This window comes from Nipponia nippon, unplaced genomic scaffold (assembly GCF_047370975.1).
Source record: "Nipponia nippon isolate SJK-2023a ecotype South Korea unplaced genomic scaffold, ASM4737097v1 scaffold_2, whole genome shotgun sequence".
NCBI classification, from domain to species: domain Eukaryota; kingdom Metazoa; phylum Chordata; class Aves; order Pelecaniformes; family Threskiornithidae; genus Nipponia; species Nipponia nippon.
In genome coordinates, this window is record NW_028262336.1 from 22,524,894 (window position 1) to 22,547,226 (window position 22,333).

At 36.9% G+C, this 22,333-nt stretch overlaps 1 protein-coding gene across 1 annotated transcript; it reads right to left on the bottom strand.

The window, feature by feature from the left end:
* Positions 1-2,306: 2,306 nt before the first annotated feature.
* Positions 2,307-22,300, bottom strand: LIPI (lipase I). The gene is made up of 10 exons (XM_009477145.2): positions 22,091-22,300; positions 18,577-18,953; positions 16,754-16,862; positions 14,103-14,204; positions 12,558-12,647; positions 11,238-11,405; positions 9,571-9,663; positions 6,999-7,110; positions 6,449-6,622; positions 2,307-2,613 (listed from the first exon to the last, which is right to left on the bottom strand). The coding sequence occupies exons 1-10, from the start codon at positions 22,137-22,139 to the stop codon at positions 2,526-2,528; spliced, it is 1,362 nt and encodes a 453-aa protein (XP_009475420.1). The 5' UTR covers positions 22,140-22,300; the 3' UTR covers positions 2,307-2,525.
* Positions 22,301-22,333: the final 33 nt, after the last annotated feature.

Here is a 22,333-nt window from a genome sequence, read left to right on the forward strand (position 1 = left end):
GGTATCTCAGTTCTCGATTCTTTGCATTTTCTTGCTCATGTCTTATGCTCTAACCCACAACTCAATATATCATGACTGCCTGTGTAGCCACCATTTTGCCAGTATGTTTACATGATAGATAAAGGATGCGTGAGGCTAGTAGTCCGTTGTATATGAGTTACGATTACTGCCTAAAAGCATATATTAGAGCAAGTTCTCCTTTCCAAGGGCTGCAATACCAGAGTTCTATCCTAATTTGGGGAGCAAGTAAATCACAAAGGATATAGTTCATAGTGAAAATGCCAACCCCAGCAAATGCTGAAAAGGTAGTCTTTTATGTGTCTCTCTTTTAGTAGAGTAAGCTGTTGAAAATCAAGCTCAAATGGATAAACAATCCACAAAACAGGGGAAAAAAACACTCGTTGGACAACTACATCAATAATAGCTGTGGTAATAAACAAGCACTCAGTTCCATTACTGGAAAGAGCGGTGTATCTACCCTTTACGCTGGCAATTTAGAGCTAATACAATTTCATTAATTTTTCCAGATATTAACTTGCAATTGAATATCTCAAGCAAAATAAAAGTTTATAGTCAAAAATTGTATTTATACCTCTGTACTTCAGTTCTTCTCAGCAGGACATAAAATCAATGAAAAAAAAGCGAGAATATAAAACATTAAAAAATATTTTAAAAATTTAAAAATATATACAAATATAAAACTTCATAGAAGTTGTAGAAAGCAACATTAAAAGAAAACTTAAGGAGCCATCTGAAACATTTCTGTGCCTGAGCATCTGTGTCACCCATTGAAAGATTCTAGTTCAAGACATTTGAAATTTATTCTTGAGTCTCTATGCTTTTTTAAAGTGACATAAGAAACAGGTATTTGGATGCAAGGTGATGAAAGAAAGGAGGCTCAGAGACCTGTAAAGGGAAAGCTAGGGGTGATGAGAGCAAGCCTGGACAAAACCTGCAGAATGAAAACGAGCAGAATAACGGCAGTTTAAAAAAAAATGGAAGGAGAAATACAAAAACCCCTACCCCTCCATACACATGCCTATAAGCAGATAAAAATGCCTTTTCCTGTGTGTCTCCTAATGACTCCCTCAGAGGAAAGGAATAAAGAAGTATACAATAAAATGATAAAGCTTAGAAAAACACCACCTGAGAAAACCCATGGTAATGAAATTACCATTTCTATAGAATAAATATTTTTTTAAAACATCAGTCCATGAGCAAGTCTGTCCACAGTTCTGTATTTTTTTGGTGTGTCTAGACAAGTAAAAGCATGTGCAATGGCTGGTTCAGAGCTTTGCACATACTGACCAGCATGCTGGAGCTGCCTCTTGCAATGACAAGGACAAAGCTATTAACTTGCTTTCCCTTCCTTCAGACACTATCTTCCATCTTCCTTCTAACTCAGCTGTTGACTTTCAATAAAACTTAAAATTCATAGGTTTTGGACAGCCCATTCTGGCATTCAGATGAAATTTGTCAATAGGTTCAACCAAGTATTGCTGTGAAGAGCAGGGACAGTGGGGGCATAGGAAAGAAAGGAAAAGGATATATGCATAGGACTCATTTACACGAGAAACCAGGGTTAAATACATAAAACAACCTTACAGAAGAAAAATATACATATCTGTTCCTCAATCAGTACCATCAGGAAAGGCAATCTGGCATTGGAAAACCTTTTTCTGAACTGGAGGAGGAAATCTTTATGTAGGGCTTATTCCTGTCCACATTCCAATAGGTGAAAAGCTGTCATCAATCTCAACCTGAGCAGCAGCTCTAATTCCAGGATGCCCAAACAGAAACAGAATGAAAATGCATTTATTTCATCTTTAAGTTATTATCTTCAGAATAGACTTTAGAATTGCTTCATATCTGAAACATTGCTGCCCTGTCCATAGGGTTAATAGAAAAAAATCTGAACGGTTGCAATAATATTCATCTACAATGAGCATAAAGATAATTGATTTAAATAGCAAATTTACATATCTGCCCACAAATCTTATTGTTCCAGATCTCAGAGACTGAGATACTATATAATGAGAAAATGTGAATTGATTTATCCAATGAACACAGCACAGCAAAACTGCTGTGTATTAGATCTGTAGATCACATGTACAGTATATTAAATTCACTTAGGAGACAGATAATTATGTTTCCATGAAAAAGCCATTATAAATAATAAATAATTAAATATATGTATGACTTGACAAATAATGTGCCAGGATTATGCAGATAATTAATATTTAATTCAGTAGTTGCTTCACTGCTAACAAATAATGACGAATAGACCATTGCATGTTCTCCACGATGATACATTTACTTTATTCAAATTTCCCAAATACATAGATATCTGAACTTTTCAATTAATGTCACCCTAAGGCACTCAAAGCAAGTAATGCATATTAACAGGTAGACTCTTGAAAATAAATCTAGCTTATCTCATTTCCTTTCTCATTGCAGTCTTTATCCTGAGGAAGAATCAAAATGTCACTGCTGTAAGAGAAATTAAGTTAGTAGAAGCTCTCTCTTCATGTACCCCTCTCTGGGCAAGGGATAGGTTTGAAGGTCAGTTCAGTGTTCTCCATCAGTACAAAATCATATCTGCACAGCTGCAGCCTACAAAAGTAGAAAAAGAAAAAAATGTGCACAACAGAAAAAGTTAACATTAACAGAAAAATATTTCAGTATTTGAATTATTAAACCTCCAGTATTTACCACCCCTCAGAGATGGTACTCAGAACAAGAAGAAATGTCTTCTTGTCTAAGTTTACACCTTATTTTACGCATCACTAGAGTGGTTTTGCCAGAACAACAACCAGGACATCAGCTGGATGGTGCAAAATGGCATGAGTAAGAAGTGTATCACATTAGTCTGAAATATGAAGATGCAATACTTCATCCATTAAAGCTATTAATCTGCCTTCAAATTAATTCTTTAGAACAATGGCCCAAGAACAGCCCAATTCCTCTTAACGCTGGGCCTGAATAATTTCTTTTGAGTTCTCTAGGTGTGAAAGTTTCTCTGCTTTCATTCCACAGAGGAAAGTAGAAAACCACATCATAGTATCTTGTAACTCTTTCAGTTGCAATGGCAGCGTGCATAAGGATGTTTCAAGTAAAAGAGTAATTTGTCATCTAAACACCTAGAAAACTCAGAACTACATAATACTACGCGAGCGCATACAGAGGTCACAAAGGGAGTCACACACACACAAAATTTTACTTTTTGAGGTCAACATAGATGCTCTGCCTTTTAGGGCAGAGGCAGGTCATAGCTCTGCCCTTCATGCGCTACCATAGATAGGCGGTGAGACCTGGTTTGAACAGGCAAATGACTAGCATACCCTCTGATGGCACTTCTAAGGGCATACAAGCTATGATACTTATTTTATTTAAAATTATCTTCTATATCTCACTCACAGATGTGGCTATACAACACAATCCACCTCGGACTGGGATGTAGCGTAGAGTGAACCAGCTAAAGGACAAAGCCTGAGAAAGAACATCCCACCAGGCACTTCTGTTGTTGCCCTTTAGTGTGAGATTTCCAACCAGTCAAGGCTCCACCCGTCTGTATGTGAAAGGACTGTCAGATTTCTATTAAGAATTTGAGGCCCTTCAAGGACCCCGCAAAGCTAAGATAGTAGATTTTAAGACTAAGATGATCAAGACAAATTCTGGTATTCTGTATAACACAAAGCATAGAATTTCATCCAGTCCTTCATCCACAATTTGTTTTGATTTGAATTTAATGGTTTACTACTATATTATTTTTGTAGAGGGAGAAAAAAAGAAATTTCCAGCATTTTAAAAGTCCTTATAAAAGACTGCGAAAGACTTCACAGGACAAATTTCCAACCAATACAATGTAAGATTATTATATGCATCCATTTTCTGAGTTGACTTTCGATATCTTGCATAACAATACGATGCTGTATTTTAGCACATTTGCAACAGTGTTTGCAACACAGCAGCACAATGTGTTAGCACAGCCAGTTCTCCAACAGCAGTCATCACCTGGGAAGGGCTCTATCTGACCACAGGGGACACAACACTTAGACGAACCATAATGATGAATACTAGAAACAAAAATATATGTTGTCCAACATATTGTATCTCATTTGAAGTGCAATCCATCTAAGCTTGTGATTATTGAGTACCAGGAATGCCTTATGGGAGAGTAGCCCTGAGCGAGGAGCAGGTTCTCCAGTTTCACTCCAACAAGGAGTAAAACACAATGTTTTTGTTAGGTTAGGCTTTTGTAATCCCTCACCCCATGTGGCTTCTCTGCTGTCTACTAAAAAGCAAGGGAATGCCACACTCTCTTCTTCAGTAGAGGTATTAATAAGGTCTTATTTTTTATTACTCCTGTTCTTGTTTTGGTTAAAAAGTCCCAAAGGTGGCTGGGCTAAGTATCTTTGAGACATTCACTTTCCCCATCAATTGAGTTTGAATTGACTGACGGGTTCAAAAGCTTTTTGGGAGAACTGACACCTGGACACACACAAGTTAGGAAAGCTTTCTGTTTTTATGGGTGAGCTGGAATGATTTATCTCAGAGACCAGAAGAGTCTGAAAATTATATGTACCTTTTAGCACTCCCACATTCACACACCATCTGTGTGAATAATGGACCAGCCCAGTACACAACAGTCAGTGATATTCCCCAAACTCCCACTGTCTGCTATTAGCCCAGATCTGGGGAGACTGAGATTCCTATTTCCTTTTATCCCTGCACCTGTCCCCTGGTTTTTACCTATTACTTTGTTCTATGAACAATTTAAATATTTTAATGTAGTTTCTAGTTGATTATCCTGTATTCAAGTAATTGTCATAATTATATGTAACTAAATAAGGTAAATATAGGTAGTTATAATTACAATGAGCAATTATGTAACTATACCAACCAATAGTGTTGTAACATCTGCATTTAAATTACCTTTACATGCTGATTCAATACACTATTTTCCATTGCTATCTAAAAGTATCTAATGTGCCTATATGACTGCCATCTGATGAGGCTCCGTGTGGAGGACTTTAGTGGATCCTATATTAAAGCAAATCAAGTGCATCTTACTTCAAAACTAACAAGAGTCAGAGTAACAGGAATGAAAACTCAAAACCAGTAAGGGATGTTCACTGAAAGTCTTCCATATTTGCTAGATCATTATCTGAAAAAGTCCTGAATGCTGATAGGCTTGCATGAAATATATCTTCTGATTTATCACCGTTGGCTTGAGAAAACAAATTGCAATACGATTTAGAGCTTTGACTATCTCTCATCACCAAATGCTTTTAGATAAAATCATACCAGTTCACCTGAGAGCTTGAGACTTATGGCCTTCAACAAGTTAATAAAGTCTAATGTATACATATTTTAGGGCAATATTTTGATTACTGTTCTGTTTCTAACTCTCTCCCACCTGTCTCCTCCTTCTCCATAAATATGAAATAGCAGATTAATTTAACAAGGTTTCATAATTTTTACAAAGTATCATACCCAATTGCTACTAGACAATTACCATATACCAAATCAGAAAGCCTTAAATGTCATTTCTCAAGTTAACAAAATATACTGACTTAAGACGTACTCATATTGTAATATTATTCCCACTCATTACTTATTTGATAGCCATTATTAGATTTTATTTTAGATTCTGATTTTGTTGACTCTGCTGTTCATAAGAAGCACATTAACATAATAACTCTAAAATAAAGTACTCTTGCTACTCTTGGATATTTCTTACCTATTCCATGTAATATGTTATTTTCACAAGATGCAAATGTAAAATTTCATTACTAATACTATTGTACAAGTAACTCTGGAGATCTAAAAAATGAACATATGGCAATACTGCCCAAGTATTTAAAACCAGAAATAATTAATAAAAGCTTAGTAATGACACTTAAATATCAACAAATGCAGATGATTTCATTTTAAGTGTAGGAAGCATAGACTGCGTTTTTGTCTTGGAAGGTCTTTACCATCACCAAGACCAAAAACCTATTCCGGTCACACAAGTAGCTGAAGTGCTCCATTTCATATCTGAGTGTGAAAAGCTGTGTATAGACACGTGATTAAAATCAGAAAAGTGCTTACTAAAATTTCTCTTCTGGAAAAGAACTTCACCATGCAGTTCTAAGTCTGGCTGGCCCACATAAGTGGTCCTTGAAAACCCGTTGTGACCAGACAGCAGCGGCAGCCTACTGTAACAAGCAGCACGCTTGCTGACATCTACGTGTACAAGAGATGCAAACCGAGGGTGCTGTGCCCTAAATGTTAATGTCCAGATGTTAATTTATCATGTCTTCCACATCATAAATTTGATCCTAGGTAGGATGAGAAGGATATTCCTGCATTTAGGAATGTGTGATTAAAAATATCAATAGAGGGAAATACACATCCTGAGCAGTTTATTGATACGCAAATTTGATACATGACAAACACTTACCTTTCTGGATTATTAAGAGATTTCAGCCTCATCTGGAGAATCCTAAGCTTGTGTTTTGGGCCTATTAATGTCTTCGTAGAAAAGGTCAAGGAAATTTTTGATATCTTGTCAAGGTCTTGGTAAAATCCAGTTAGTATTTTGACTCTTTTATATTGCTGAAATGTTGAAGCTTCACTAAAGAAAAATATTATTTCTAGTCAGGGTTTTGTTAGCTGAGTAATATTCAGTATTACTAAACATTATTATTAAGATCAGAAATCTTGTAAGACATACCGACTTCGAGCATTCAGAACAAGGACACCTAGAACTGGATTCAAACCAGTACCATGCAAGGACCTGGGCTAGTTCATAAATGGAGAGACGATCACTTCAGTGTGAGAAGCATTGCCTCTGACACTGAGCCATGTCCAGGAAAAGGAGCCACGGCCAAGTCTTAACGACCTCATGATACTTTTTTGACTTACATGTTAACAAGTTAAAAGGTTTAGGAAACTCAGAAAATTAGTCCTATAAAGTGATAAAAAAGATTTAAAGACAAAGCACAACATACCTATTCGTCTCTGATTCTACTGTGTTTCCAGCATAATCTGTTATTTTAACTTTAATGAAACCTCTCCTAATGCTTTTATTCCAGGTAGTAATATCCAGTAAGTAGTTATACACTGCAAAAAGAAATATGAAATAATAAGATTCAAAGAATGACCTCAACAGGATACAGTTGTTATTATCACCCTGTTAAAAGTACTCACTGTTGATGATGGGAATAGTGACTCTTTAAGTTACCAGCTCAAAGCAGAATAGGGCGGCTATTGGCAAAAACTAGCTTCTACCAAATGGCTACTTGGAGTTCTGTGCAATTAGTGTATCATTTCCTCTAGTTTTTACATGGAAAGGATTTGCATCAGAAAGCTACCATCAGAATTAGCATGAAGAGTTTGACCTGCCTAAGGAAAAAGTGCAAAATCATGACCTGACTAGCACCTTCAGGTTTTGGCAAGCTCTGCAAAGAGGGGATATTTGAGCTATTGGTGTAGCAACACTATCACGTTACCCACAGAAGTGGCATGTCCAGAAAACAGCTGAGGTACATTGGCAGGGAGAGGAGAGGAACAGCATTGGCACAAGGCACAAGCCTTGTGTATAGGCAAAGTGGGTATTTAGCTAGGTGAGCAGATGAACCAGGTGGTAAAAGCTAAAGAGAGACATTATTCCTATGCTTTGCTTGCCCAGCCTGAGCAGGTGCAGCAGTACAGGTCCTCCAAGCACCCTTCCCGCAGAGAAGTTGACCTGCCAAAACCTCTGTATGGGTACTAGAAAAACTGCATCGGGAAGGCTGAGGAAGAGGAGAGGGATCTGATTGCTTTCCCACGCTCCAGCCCCTTCTCCCCCTCCCCTGGAGGGCCCACGGCCTCAGGAAAACAGGCTGAGTACCTGGGGCTGGCACCCTCCGCGCACTGGCACGGAGCTGACCTGCTCCCCTGTGCCTTTGGAAACCCTGACCTGGCCTTCTACCGCACTTCTGTAATCACCACCAGTATTGCAACCGTGCTACGGCTATCCAGAGGAAACACAACGTTACTACTCCCAAAGCAAGGAAGCCAATTCAAACTATTCTTTTTTTTGCTTGTTGCTTTTTAACACTCTCTCCTGAAAGGTTAAGCTTCACATCATATGAAAAACTTGTCCTGCTCAGGTTTACAGTTTCACTTAGTTTTAAGGCCTCTTGTTTACTTCTTTTTCCCATGTTTTCAAATATCTAGTAATTAAAATAAGGTTTTAGTTCACAAATACCCTGTTTTCCAGACTGGTTTAGTACAGTCATTTCTCTTCTTGACTTTGCATATTTTTCCTTAAATTTATGCTGTCGTTACAATGTTTCTTATTCCTCTCCATGTGCCTCCTCCTATGTTTGGTAATATCTCTCCCCCTCTTTTCTCTCTTCTACCACCCCTCTCCCAGAATACTATACATAATCTTTTCCTTCTGCAATGTACTCTTTCCATCATCAGGATTCTGCCTGGCTGGATTTTTGATGAATGTCCAGATTTTAATATGTGTGAGAGTGAAAGTAAAGCTGTATTTTTCTGCCAGAAGAATGAATGAGGAGACAGACCTAGCAGTCTGTGCAGCCTTGAGAGCATGGAAGAGCAAAGCCCAAGCAAACAGGAGCAGGGAAGAACAGCAGTAGCAGGTTTGGGTTGAGCTGGAAGATTACTGTGAATAGGAGTTATTTTATGTAAAATCCATCACATCTTTGTTAACCCTTCCTTGGCCCTTTGGAAGAAACAGTGATGTAAGTAAGCATGATTACCACTATAAAAAGAGATATTCAGTCCCTGGCCACAAAACATTGCCAAGATGATCGAAAAAGCTAATGGGAAAATTTGATTTCACTGGAATTTTGCGGAAGCCTATCCCCATACCCTAAATCAAAGAACCTTAAACATAACCAATTAGAAGACTGTGCTAACACTTGCTTATGGTGGTAAAGTCTGTTAATAAAACCAGAAACTGGATGAGAATCTAAACTGGACCTCTACATGGATAGGCAGATATCTAAACTGTTGCAGCTAAAGCCCATGCCATGAGAATTCATTCCCATACAGTATAACCCTGAAACAGTCAGCTATGTTTTCCCTCCACTGTTTTACTCCTAAGGAGACATGGACTTTTAAAAGCTGGAGTAGTTTTAGTTGACTGTGGGGTGCTCTCCTCCTAGGGTGGAACATAGAGGTGTCTCTTTTTTGTCCCCCACCCAGGGCAGTCTCACTTCCCATTTTTGCTCTCTGAAAATGGCAGCAATGATCCATCTAGGCAGGTTCTCTCAGTCCAGCTTTTTCCCTGTCATTTGATTCTCATTTTCTGGCTTCCTTGGCAGTCCATCCCATTACTTTTAAAGTCACGTCTTTCTCACTTCACATATTGCTTACTCTTCTGCCAGAATCATTCTTCTTCTTCCTCCAGTCTGTGAACTGAAGCTTAGCTCATGCTTTCTTACACCATTTTACACAGCAGTTAACAATAACTTTCTGCTTTTACCATGCCTTCACTCCAGGTCAGCTAACAAACAACAGCCATAACATTTCATAAAGAGTTTGTTATATATGTATTCAGTCACTCACTGCAGAATGGGTCTTGATCCGAGGTATCAAAATAAGCTTTTGTTGGTGAACTCATTGGGATTAACAGTTTTTTCCATCTATCAGCAGAATAACCTGAAATCCAAAGTTTAAATATTTCAGACATTTAGCAAAATCATGATACACATATAATTACACAGAAGAAACTCACCCAAAGTGACAGACTTGTCTTTAATTTTCTCAAATATTCTCTGAGAAAGTAAATTGACTTTGAAAATGCAGGAATACCCTAAGTATAATAGAATGTAGTATGCAAGTATTTCATTCTTCTAATATATTAGTATCACTAAAATTGTCATAATGTAATAGTTGGAATCTATTTACTCTAGAGTACTAACTCCAAAAAATAGTGCTTATAAAGTCCTGCACAGATTATAAAACCAAACCCCAAAAAAGTAGCCCACATATTTGCAGAGAACAGTTACAGAACATCTTCACGAGGTAAAATTTCTTCCTCTCTTTTTTGAATTATTAAAGCAAATATTTGTAAACCCTCTGGTCTATAATTGTGGATATTATTTAATAAAATGTTAGATACTCTGTAAGCTTCCTAAGCTTATGGATGTAAAGTAGAAAGAACTTTTGGTTTATACAATTCTATGTTTATTGTCTCTGGGGCTTGATAACAGTTCTTGTTTCTAAAAAGGCTGATCCTATTATGTCCCTCTTGATTTCTTTACCTAGACTGGACAATGAGGGCTAGTTCCAGGCTGCAGAGCTGCCACTGCAAGGCAGCAAGCAGGAAAGCTTGCAGCAGAAGGATGCAGCTTCTCCTCTCAGTTCCCAGATTCAGCTGCCTGCCATAGGTTTCATGGTTATTAAAAAAAAAAGGTGGCAACTGACTGGTCAAATATTTCTCCACCTCTAGCTCGAGTATTCTGCGTAGTGCATCAAGCATAGCTAATAACCATGCTGGGGAAATCCTGGAGTCTTCCTGCCCTACTATAAGGTCCCATTATGGTTGGGTTTTTTTATAAAATAGCATACAGATCTGTCTACGCTTTTTCTTCAAACCTGATCTAACTAATATAGGGTGTACAAAAGGATGTAAAAAAGACAAGGTACAAATTGAAAGTTAACTTCTAATTAAATATTTTTTAAATTTCATTCTTAAAAAACCCTGCCAACTGGAAAATGCTCACACTATTGTAGCTCTTTTCAGACTGTCCCCAGATCCTCTCTAAAAGCAATAAAACCTCAAACAACTAAAAACTCCTCCAAATAAAAGCTTGATTCCACAAGAAGAGCCAGAGAAACCATGAAGTTGCTATAAACATTATTACTCTTAAATAAAACCCACAGGTACTCTAGGGATGATAACACACCTAAAGTGTGTAAAGCCTAAAGTGATGAACAAAGCAGAAGCAGTTTCTCTGTAGAAAGGAAATACACTGTGAATCCATTTCGGACTGGAAAGCATAATGATCAGAGATTAGGAACATTCAGCACCTGTGTCTAACAGAGATAACTATAAAGCAGACAAAGCTATAAACTTTAAACTACCTTAAACAGCATGCAGCTCTGCACGTGATCAATCTCTACAGATCCCCTAACACGATACAACAGATCTCTGGAGTAGCCTCAGAATGAGCTAGTCTGGATTTCCTGGAAAATCTCACCCAGCCCAGAGCAGATATCATAACGCTTACCCAGTACTGGACAGGACATTGGCTGGAAAGCTTCACAATCAACACATTTTCCTCTCTTGTAATCCAAGTAAGAGTCACAAGGATACGTTATTATGTCGCATCTTCTTTTCAAAGATGATAAGAAGAGGAAGACAGATCTTTGATGGTCACACTTAAAATACCGAAGTCCTTCAGGAAAGAAAAAACAAAATACATGAATAATATGTAATCCCTTTTCTGCATAAAAGAAAAGGTGTTATCAAAGTAATCCCATTTACCTGAGTCATTCTTAGTTAGCCATGTTTTTATGCTTTGGTTAGTTGAGCACCAAGTGTAAAAAATGGATGCACACATACAAGAAGAAATTGAAGACTATTTTGAATATTACAGGTACAGAGAAAAGTCTACAGGGTTTTATATGTAAGAAATAGTCTACTAAGTCCTATCAAATTTACAGAATTTTTTGTTATATAGCATGAGTCTGAGTTAAAATTTGGCTTGTTGCATCCAGTGCAAAACATTTCAGCAAAAAAGTTACTGTGGGGAATACTTCAGAGATTCTTCTCTGTGTTTTTTGGGGGTAAGAAATTACTTCCTCTACTAGCAAAACAAACTAGGAGAATTGTACAGATGAAGATCCTGAGCCTTAAGGGATTCTCCCATACTCACCAACACACAAGTGGAAGCCCTATGCTTTTGCAGCACCTCTAATCGTAGCAACACTGTGCAGATTAGTAATAGAAACATAGGCAGACATAAACATATCCAAAAAGAGTAAACAAAAACAACAGGCAGCAGCCTTGCCTAAGATTTATAGAGGTTGAAATAATCAAAATTCTGCAGCAAAAGATCATGTCATAAAACTGTTTTCATCCTAGAGCCTAAAAGACCTGTCCAAAACCTAGTTCATCGTTGCCAACCAGGAGGAACATAAGCCACAGTGAAGACTTGAAAGCCTTGCCTTCCGTGTCATATGCAAGCGATCCTGTCCAAACCACTTGGACACAAACATCTTCCCCCATGCCTAGCCATATATAAACACAGAAAAATAATGATCAATATATGCAGATTGTATGTATAATATAATAATATAATTCCATCATACCAATAATAGTGGTACGGTGGAATATGCATGCTTACAGGAAGATCTTTATTTAAAAAAAAAAAAGAGGTCAAATGTCTTTGTTATTTCTCATTTGCTGAGTGGGGATGGAAAAGAAAAAATACAATGCCATCGGCTCCCGTATCGCCGAATATGTGCAGTGTCCATTGAATTCAGTTTAAACTCTTTTGATTTGATCTCAAACTCTGTTCTCATTAATTGAACATATTTTTATTTACCACTGAATACTGTTTGTGGACAACCAGGCTGATCCATTCCTCCATTTGGATAGAAATCAATGGTTCCTAAAGGTTTCTTGAAACCTAGTGCTAAAGTAAAAACATCATGAATCAAAAAAACATAAACAGAATTATGCAGTCAATTATTTATCATCACATTCATTACAAAATAACATTGAGGTCTTAAAGAAAATGTTTGCAATTATACTATTCTTTTGTTCTGCAAATGGAAGTCATGTTACGAGTTAAAATCCATGTTTTTTTTCTTTTTCAGAAAATTTTACATATGTAAAATGCTGTACACAAATGTATACAAATTCGTGTAAGATTCCTCCTGCCACAAAAGAAAAAGGATAGAACAGAAGAATCTATCCAGTGCTGTAGCTGAAACATTATTTGCACGAAGAAATTCATGAAATTCATGTTCTCTCCAGCAACTAAAATTTTTTCCCAATGTAATTTTCATCAGAGCAAGATTTTCCATTTTTAGCACATGACATTGGATTCTGAGCTACACTAACATAAGCAGTGTATCAAAGCAGAAAAATCTGTATCTGTCCTATAAAAGACCATGAGTAAGATTCAGCTCAATCTGACCTACCTTCCTTTTTACCACACAGTATCTTTATTCACAAAATTAGAACATTACAAAAATTGGTATTTTACAGCTTCACATATAAATTTGTATAGTAAAATGCTTAATTTTTAATATTATTAAAGAAACGGATATGAAACTACACAAATATTGGGACAAGTGTGGTAGGTTTGAAAGATTTACTTACAGTTTTGAGAAAAAAATTAAACCAGATTATAGTATGGATGAAGCAGACTTTACAACGTTCTTCATTTTAACCTTACAGCAATGTGATTTAGAATTTTAAGCAGTGGATCGGTAGTGTACTAACGTGATATAGCTGAGACTGGCTGTCTCAGGAGGGCCTAATTCAGTGACAATCACATGCTTACAACCTCTATGTTCACACACAGTAGCACAGCAAAAGGATGTTAATGCTAAACTATTTTGGAAATAGCAGTACCATAAATTAATGCAATATGCATGCTTTATTCAATGTGCTGACTTTTTTTTTTATATTCAGAAGGAATATACTATAACAAACAAGACAGAAATGACAGTGGTGTAATCGCTACTTTTACATGACGTTAAATGAACTCATGACTATATGGTTATCTACATACGCCTTCAGTTAGCTGTTGGACACAAAAGTTATTTCAGTATTTTCAGATTCAGTCATGAATGAACTCAATAACATGGCTACTCATGTCAGAACTGAACAAAACAGCCCATCATTGCTTAAGTCATTAGCAAAGTTGAGTTTCAATTTCTTGATGAATAGGCATAATAACATACAGTATGATTTCAAAAGTATAGACATTGTTAGAAAGCAACAGCACAGGAATCCACCTGTTAACACAAAATATACTTCTGCAGCACTATTTGGATGTTATTGAAACAGCTTATCCCTTCTCTTTTGCTTTCCTGCCTTTCCTCAAGATGAAATAGGAAAGTTAAGGCTATGTCATTACCATCAGTATCTGAATGGATTACATCAACAAATTGTGCATCGGTATGATCCAGTCTCCTCTCTGGTGGTTCTCGAGTGAACGAAGGGCCTGCTGGATCAAGACCTAAATGAAAATAACACTAGCATTACAAATCCTGGGGTCTGTTTCTACAGATATATACAAGATTGACATTTGAGCATTATTCATCAATGACTCTTCATTTTCCTGGGATAATAATAAAAATAAAAACCAGCACAATTCTTCTCAAGTTTCCATTCTTCAACTTGTTAAGCAAAGCAAGAGTTCCTACAGAAGATTGATCAACCCATATCTTTGAATTTCTCTCCCTAATGAGTTGTGCTCATCTCCCAGTTCTCCAGATGAATTACAAGCCAACAGCATTAGGGATCAAATCAGGAGAATTAATTTTGTCCTTTTCCCCAGAAAATACCATACTTATTATGTAGTTCATAAAAACAAAATGCACAATATAACTAGTCTCACCACCAGAACACAAGATGAGGACATCTTGGATGGAGACAATTTCAAACATGCCTCAATCATTTTATCAGTTGGTGTTGAAATTACTTATAGAAAAAAAATTGTTCTATACAGCTAAGTGAAATACTAGGTTTTGACAACATTGTCACCTGAAGGAGGTTTGGGAATCTTATACTCAAATCAAAACCCAACTATGACAAAAGAGATTCCAACTGAGATCCATAAAAAGCACTTTATATCAAGGAGGAGGGGATTTAGGTGGCAAAGTATCTGAAGCATAAATACTGCATATTCTCATACATTTTAGGGACAGAGAATTATGTTGTGCAGCCCTGAAGCCTGATAATTTTCTTGATGGTAATTTTTGTCCTTTACAGGAAAGGGAAATCGTTAGCTGAGGTTTGCTCTGCTCCTATTTTCTTGACAACAAAAGCACAGAGAAAGAGATGAGATGAAAAAGCAGAAAAGATGGAAAATACAACTGTCAAGGCAAAAGATATTCTTACACTTAACTGACTTCTAATTGCATTGAGAGACAGGGACATAGTATGACTTTAGCTTATCCAAATTTGTATTATGATTTAACTGGCAGATGTTCTTTAAGAACTAGTCTAGGAAGGTTCTCTCTCAGGATCAAGATAACCAAGACACAAACTACCACAGGGAATCATGGAATGCCAGGAATTCACATTCATAGTACCCCAGGTGACAAAGGTCATCATTTTAGTCCACTAATTAGTTTTATATTTCAGAAACCTCCAAACGGTGAAGAAGAAGATATCTTTTTCTTTTTTTTTTTTTTTTTTTAATTTCATTTTTCCAACACCAGTTTGGGCCACCAGCTCAACTTCTTTGAAAGAAAGAGTATCAAAACAGTCACTTGAGATGTTATGAGCCTTGTGTGTTTGGACTACTCAGCCTTTGCCTTTATTCATCCATATCTGTAATTACAAGAAGGTGATCAAAACATTTCATATAATTCCGTTTACCTGCGAGCATCTGAGCTCAGAAACGACATGGATCTTCTAGCTCCCAGTTATTGTACAGAGAGGACACAGACCTGCTAGCCTAGCATTGTAATCAAGACTGTCCCCAACCAGTGACACCACAAAACTCTAGGGAACTGTGTAAAGGGGAAATGAGTATTCTTAACCAAAGGAATATAGCTGGAGCCTATCACACTCTTAGAAAATGCCCCAACTTTCAGATTACTGTATTAAAAGGGGAGGAGTCTCTAATTCCCTTTCTTAAGGCTGGCTACTGGCTGCTCTTACATTTTGGTAAAAAATTACTTAAGTACTCTGAAGAGAGTGTTTGGAGCTATGAATCTCAGGGAGAGGTAACTGCCTCCTTTCAGCCTGAAAACAGCTGCTCTCTTAAATCCAAAACACTATGAGGATCCAACAGTCCCTTCTCCACTTAGCACCTTTTCTGATAGTCAGTTCAGTGAGCTTCCTTCTCGACACGCTAGCTGAGTTTTGCTCTTTCACCACAAGAAGTATCTGAAGCCTGTGCACCCAGATTAGCACTGTGGATTCTGCCCTAGGAACCATCATCTAGAAGTTAATCCTAAACTTCGTGCAACCCTGGTCCTGAAAGATATACCCAAATGACGGTACTCCAGTTTTCACTGTATGCACCACTTCCCACAGATGACAATGCTGACCATGTAACAAGTGTGAGGTAAGCTTTGCAGTATCCATACACTGGCTGGACACCTGATTTAAGCTCCCTGTAGCAGATAGCTCAACATACTAAAGCCTGCACCATGTTCAGATACCTCAAACTGAAACTAAATCCTTGTGCCTGATTCCTGTGGTCTGACCCAGAGCTTTCAAACTTCCCTTCAAAGGGACCTGACTTGGTCCATCAGCTCGACAGAAATTCAGGTGGTATGTAATTTAACTTCAGTGGCATTTGATTGTAGCACTCAATTTTCATTTGAGACACTAGAGGTAAACAGCTTGGAAAATTTCAGCTGTAACTTATGTCCTGAAGGCAGACTTTCACGATTTTCTGAACTTCTGTCAGGGATACATTTTGCCTCATGTATGTTACTAAATAATCAGTTCTCATTTGCTGATATTTCAGTGCTAGCATCTATGTGATTCACAGCTATGACAACAATACAAGGTACATTAGAATACGCGTATCAGGATTAAAAGCCTTACCTGTAATTCTGCCAATTTTGCCATTATACTTCTGGCCGACAAAACCAGCTATATGAGCCCCAAGACTAACACCAATCATATACACAGCATCAAGAGAAGCTCCATCTACCTGTTGGGAAAAAAAAAACAAAGCCACACACATAGTTAACTGAACAGACATCAGTAGACTGATTTAGTTCTCACTTTTTGTCAGTACTTCAAGTTATATTTCTAACTCTCTAACTTTAAAAACAAATGGAAATTACAAAGTTATTTTCAGTTTGACATTCTGTGCTACTTAAACAGTGTAGTAATTATGAAATTCTTTCACTAGAAAAATGTAAAAAGGAAGCTTGAGTCACATTTCTTCCAAACTGTGACACTAGTTAGAAGGGGAGCATGGGGAGGGAAGAGGAAGACATTTATCAGATACAAGAAAGATGAACCAAAACTATGAACTAGGAAAAAAAAAAATCTCTTATCTCCCCCTGCCTTATCCTTCCAATAAAATAAATTTAAAACATAATACCATTAACACTTATGCCTCAGATCTGCTGAATAATGATGTCAAATGCACATCTGCAGGAAAGCCTTAAGATGCTCATTCTACAAAGCAGGCAGTATTTAAAAAAAAAAAAACTACCGAAAAACTCTGAAATAGTATCAGCAGACCTGTTAGAATCTCTACAAAGTGATGGAATGACATGGGGGATCTGAAATGTTAATGCATCTCAAAATGAATTAACAAAGGCCTCATGACAGCTTGCAAGTATGAAACTGATAGCTGTGGGACACAACATATCCCACCACCATCACTTTGATGACCCGCACAAAAAGATCGGCCCAAACATGCCCTGTAGTCATTGCTTTGCCAGGCAGATCTGTAATCAGCAATTAACCAAAAATCTGCATCAAGAAATTTGCAAAATACACCTTTTTAACCCACTCTGCATTGGAGACTGTTCTTATAGTCCTATTTTACTTTTCTATTCCATAACAATAAATTTTCTGTCGTAATTATGAATTTTTATGAATATATTTAGTCCCAGAGGGCAGATGCTGATAGGGTCTCTCTTCTTTCACCTCATCCTTTCTCAAAAATGCTGGATTTTTTACTCAAATTCCATATGAATATTTTCTTACTGCACAGCATTCAAAATTTCTGAGAATAGCTGGGAAAAGAAGTGGTGAGAACAGAAGAAAATTCAAGTGATAAATCTAACAATGCCATAAACGAGATGATAACACATTTTGTTATTTTAAACATTTTAATAACATATAATATTTTAATGACATATAATAACACATTTTGTTATTATAAACATATTTGATTAAGCAATAAATCTAAAGCCCAGTTAAGATCACTGACATCAACAATTGTTTCAGCAACTCCCTCTAGAATCAAGAGGTTTATATAATTTTGAAACAAATATTTATATCTCTGTCAGTGATTTCTTTTTCATTTAAAATATTTAATTATAGTAGGTTAATTGTAAAAAGAGTAGCGTAATTTTTTCTAAAATTGTATTGCTGCATACTCTTTGAACATCTCTCACTTCACCTCCTCACTGGTGCATTCACTCTTTCCAGAAGACCTAAAACTTCCAGCTGGCTAAAGAAATCAGATGCATTCTCAGGCATATTTCAGTGAAAGGGAAATAAGAACTCAGATGGAGTTAAAGATATGCAGTGATAACTGCATGGAAAGTTAGTAAATACTTTGGTAAAGAAATGTCATTTGATATTGTTCACTGGGCTTCTCTTTAGACATATTTTAAATATCCATTCCCACTCAAACTATGCTATTTAAACTTATTCAGAACAGGTGCAACTCTCTGCCTTACCAGCATCTGGTCAAGATAGTTCTTCAGTATTTCTGCAACTTTTCTGCAGTTTTCAACAGCAGTTATGTAATTCACAGTTGTAGCACCACGATTCCAATCAACTATAATGAGATTAATATCCTCTGAAGACAGTAAAAGCTCCTTCATGTCACCTAGCCATGCCGGTGGAGATCCTGTTGGTCTGAAGCCGTGAATAACAAAGACAATTTTCTTGGAGGTATCAAGGTACTCAGACGCAGTAACATTATGTTCAATGAGTCTCTCAGAACAATTTTCATTTTCCCTTGTGTATAGCAGTAGCTGGACTCGGAGTTCTGTCCCAGTCAAAGCATTGCCTATATTGAGATCTGTGAATTCAGGACATTTTTTCTCCTCATCTGAAAAAGATGAAAATGTTAGACAATCATTTGATGAATTAGACCACCTGAAATACCACCTCTTCACTTTTTTTCCCCACATTTTTCCACTAAAAGTGAAGAACTTCCATTTTCTTCACTCCAGACCTTTGGAATGATGTGCCAGAATGTGCGTTGAACGAGGACACACAGTTTAACTAATGACTCTGCAGATACCACTATGCTCCTCTGAACACTTCAAATACAAAATTAACCTTTCTAATTGTTCCTGAAACATATATTTTCTCCATAACAAATACAAATTAGTAGTCAGTGTGGAGAAGATCCTTTGCTTAACCATCAAATTTAGTTCTCAGAACTTTTTCACAACTCGTGCGAGCTGTATAAACAGGAAGACCGCTGTGGTTGTATCTTCCTGTTTCGGCCAGCATGTCAAAGTTGCCAAGCCTTAGACCTTATGGTTGGATCTAGCAATAAGAAACAGTTGCCTGACAGTACGGGGATGATCCAGAACCCTTCCCTGGTTTTGGATCACCATTACCAAGAAACAAAGAAAGAAGAAACAAAGGATCCTGTTCTGAGTTTGAAAAAATAAGAATCTGTAAGGTCAATGTACATAATGGCACAAGAAAAACTGTATTATTTAGCATTTCTGTACTCGGGCAGTTATGGTATACAAGGTTAAGCTGTAGACCAGTCAGGATCAGCAAGAGGATGGAGATTTTCAAAAGAGTCTAGAAAGATTTAATTTTTCCCCAGTGTGTTTATCAACATCAAAAGTTAACACTTTAGAAAGTATCCCTTGGCTGCTGAGGTCACATTGTGTGGATAAGCCATTTCAGGATTCTGGGCACAATGCCGAGGCCTGTCACAGTTCTTCTGTATGGCCTCTTCACCTTTGCTATGGTGCTAGCTGATGTATGGCCAAAGAAATTTGGGCCAATCTCTTGACTTCTAGTGGGCTACGCAACTTTACACAAGGCTTTTGTCTGACATTTGATGGTACCTTTCTCAATTTTCCTGTTATTAACAACTTTGTAAAACAAGACTCAGTCAACTTCTAGAAAGCAAAAGTAGGAAGAGAAATAGTACCTACTCAGTTCCTTAAAAATAATAAAAAAAGTAACCTGAATTTCTCAGAATTTTCGAGTTATAGGAGAGGCAGTTCTAGCTCTTCTCCTTTTCCCAGCAAGCGGCTAGCTGGCAGAACCGAATCCACCACATTTGCACATCTGAGACAGACAGCGAGCCCTCACTGGTTTATAAAGCTGTGAAGGGCAAGTGGGGAGGCGGTTACAAGGTATCTGAAAAATGTATTTGATACTATAGTGCAGATCTAAACAAAGCTAAACAATATGAATTATAGCACTTAAGATGCAGTAAAGATGCGATAAAGACACTAATTCATTTAGGGAACTAGATGAATCACCTCTAGGCCAAACCATGGCCAAACCACTAGACCAGACACTTCTGGACTGGACATCACAAAAAAATAATGGATATTTGCAAACAGGATCAGGGTTGAAGTTACAGAGTGTTAGAATGGCCTGAAACTTCCTGTCTCAAATTGTCCAGACAAAAGGTTTGTGCCTATCATCACCTTATGACAATAGCTACCATTATTACGTCTAGGAAAAGTTAGAATTACCTATATTTCAAAATAAATATCACCGTTCTCCTCATTTTGACATTGAATAATTTAAGTAACTGATTACTGGATAGGTTATTAACTAACTAGTGGTACAGGAAGGCAACTCAGTTTCATTGCTGAGACTTATCTAAGAAGAATTTCAGAAATTAAGAGCTGTTCAGCTGCAGTTGCCTTGAATTTAATGAAAACAATATTCAACAACCTGGTAAAATGTCATACACGTGACATGATACTCAGATGTTAATAGAATGTGTCACATTTAATCTCTAGTTTTCATATAATGATACACAACAATAAAACTAGAATAGAAATTCTATTACACAAATGTCATATGCAAAGCCAAATGATAAAAAACAGCTACTTGATTAAATTTTTGCTATTCAGATTCAAAGCTACAACATGAAACTCTCTCATTTTTGCCTAATATTGTTCTTAAATCCAAGTTTAATCACTGATCCTTATAATTCACTCCTACATATCTAACATACAAAAGATTCATGCTAAGATATTGTTGAAGTGTTCCTCCATATCCATTTAAATGTTTTGATTTCTTATAATTTGATTGTTGGAAATAAGAATTAATTCTTCTAAAGCCAGTGGAATGACAGTGACATAAACCAGAGACACAGTCTGGTCCATGGAAGTAAGAAATCTATCACAAGGAAATTATTTTAACTAACGAAATCTAGCTGGGAAACGTCAAAGGGAAAAAACTCGTTTGCTTATGGGTGTGAAATGACAGCAGTTATTCTTTGAAAAGTAAATAAAGAAAAAAAGAAAATATGATGTCTTTACTGTGGAATTAGAGAAGTACTATGAATAGATTTATAGATTGAATACTTTGAATCGTTTAGCGCGTAGTCATTGAGGGGAGGTTTTTCAAACTCCTGTTTCTGGTTGATTACTGGAAGGAATACCCAGCTGCCCTTTGTGCACGCTTGTGGGAGTACTCACGTACGCTCTTCTGTACGGTCAGAACATACAGATAGGCGTTGGGCAGTTACGTATGCAGTTTAACTCAGTTAATATACGATTTTAACTTTCCTGTGTGCGTTTGTAAGCGTTGTAAGTACCTTCTGTGGTTGAAAAGGAGAAAACCTTAAGTTCACACTGAGTTTTTTCTAACTAAATTTTACTATTTAAAGCCTAACACATAACTTGAAAATCTGTCAACCTATCAAATCAGCAGTAAACAATAAACTTATGTTAATGTGTTAAAACTATTTCACAATTACCTTTTTACTTCTTACAAAGTGCACATACCTAAGTGTGTCTCCGTGCAAAGTACAGCCAGAGATAAAGTATCAGGCTTTGTTCTATTTACTTTAAAATGAAAACCTACGTCTCGGTTTCAGAGTGACAGAATTCTCTTTACTAATCGTCTGCTCCATTAGGCATAATTCACAAGGTTTAATCTTTTGGCCAATCTAAATGAAGGAATATTAATTTTTTATGCTTGAATAAAGGCAAGAGACTACATCACAAAGAATAAGCTAATGGTTCTTACCTGATTTCACCCAGTATATCAAACAGATGAAGAAACACAATTTCAGCATGTGGAAACGGAGAAAAGCAATATGTAATATCCACAGACACGTGGCAAATCTAGTGTTTCCTTATAGTATGCTAGACTTCTAACTTAACTGAATGCCACTAATGAAGTAAGTGACATGTGGAGTAGGAAGCAGAAAGCAAAGCTGTATTCAAGCTTCTGCAATTCATGACTCCTCCTATTGAATGACTTCAGTAG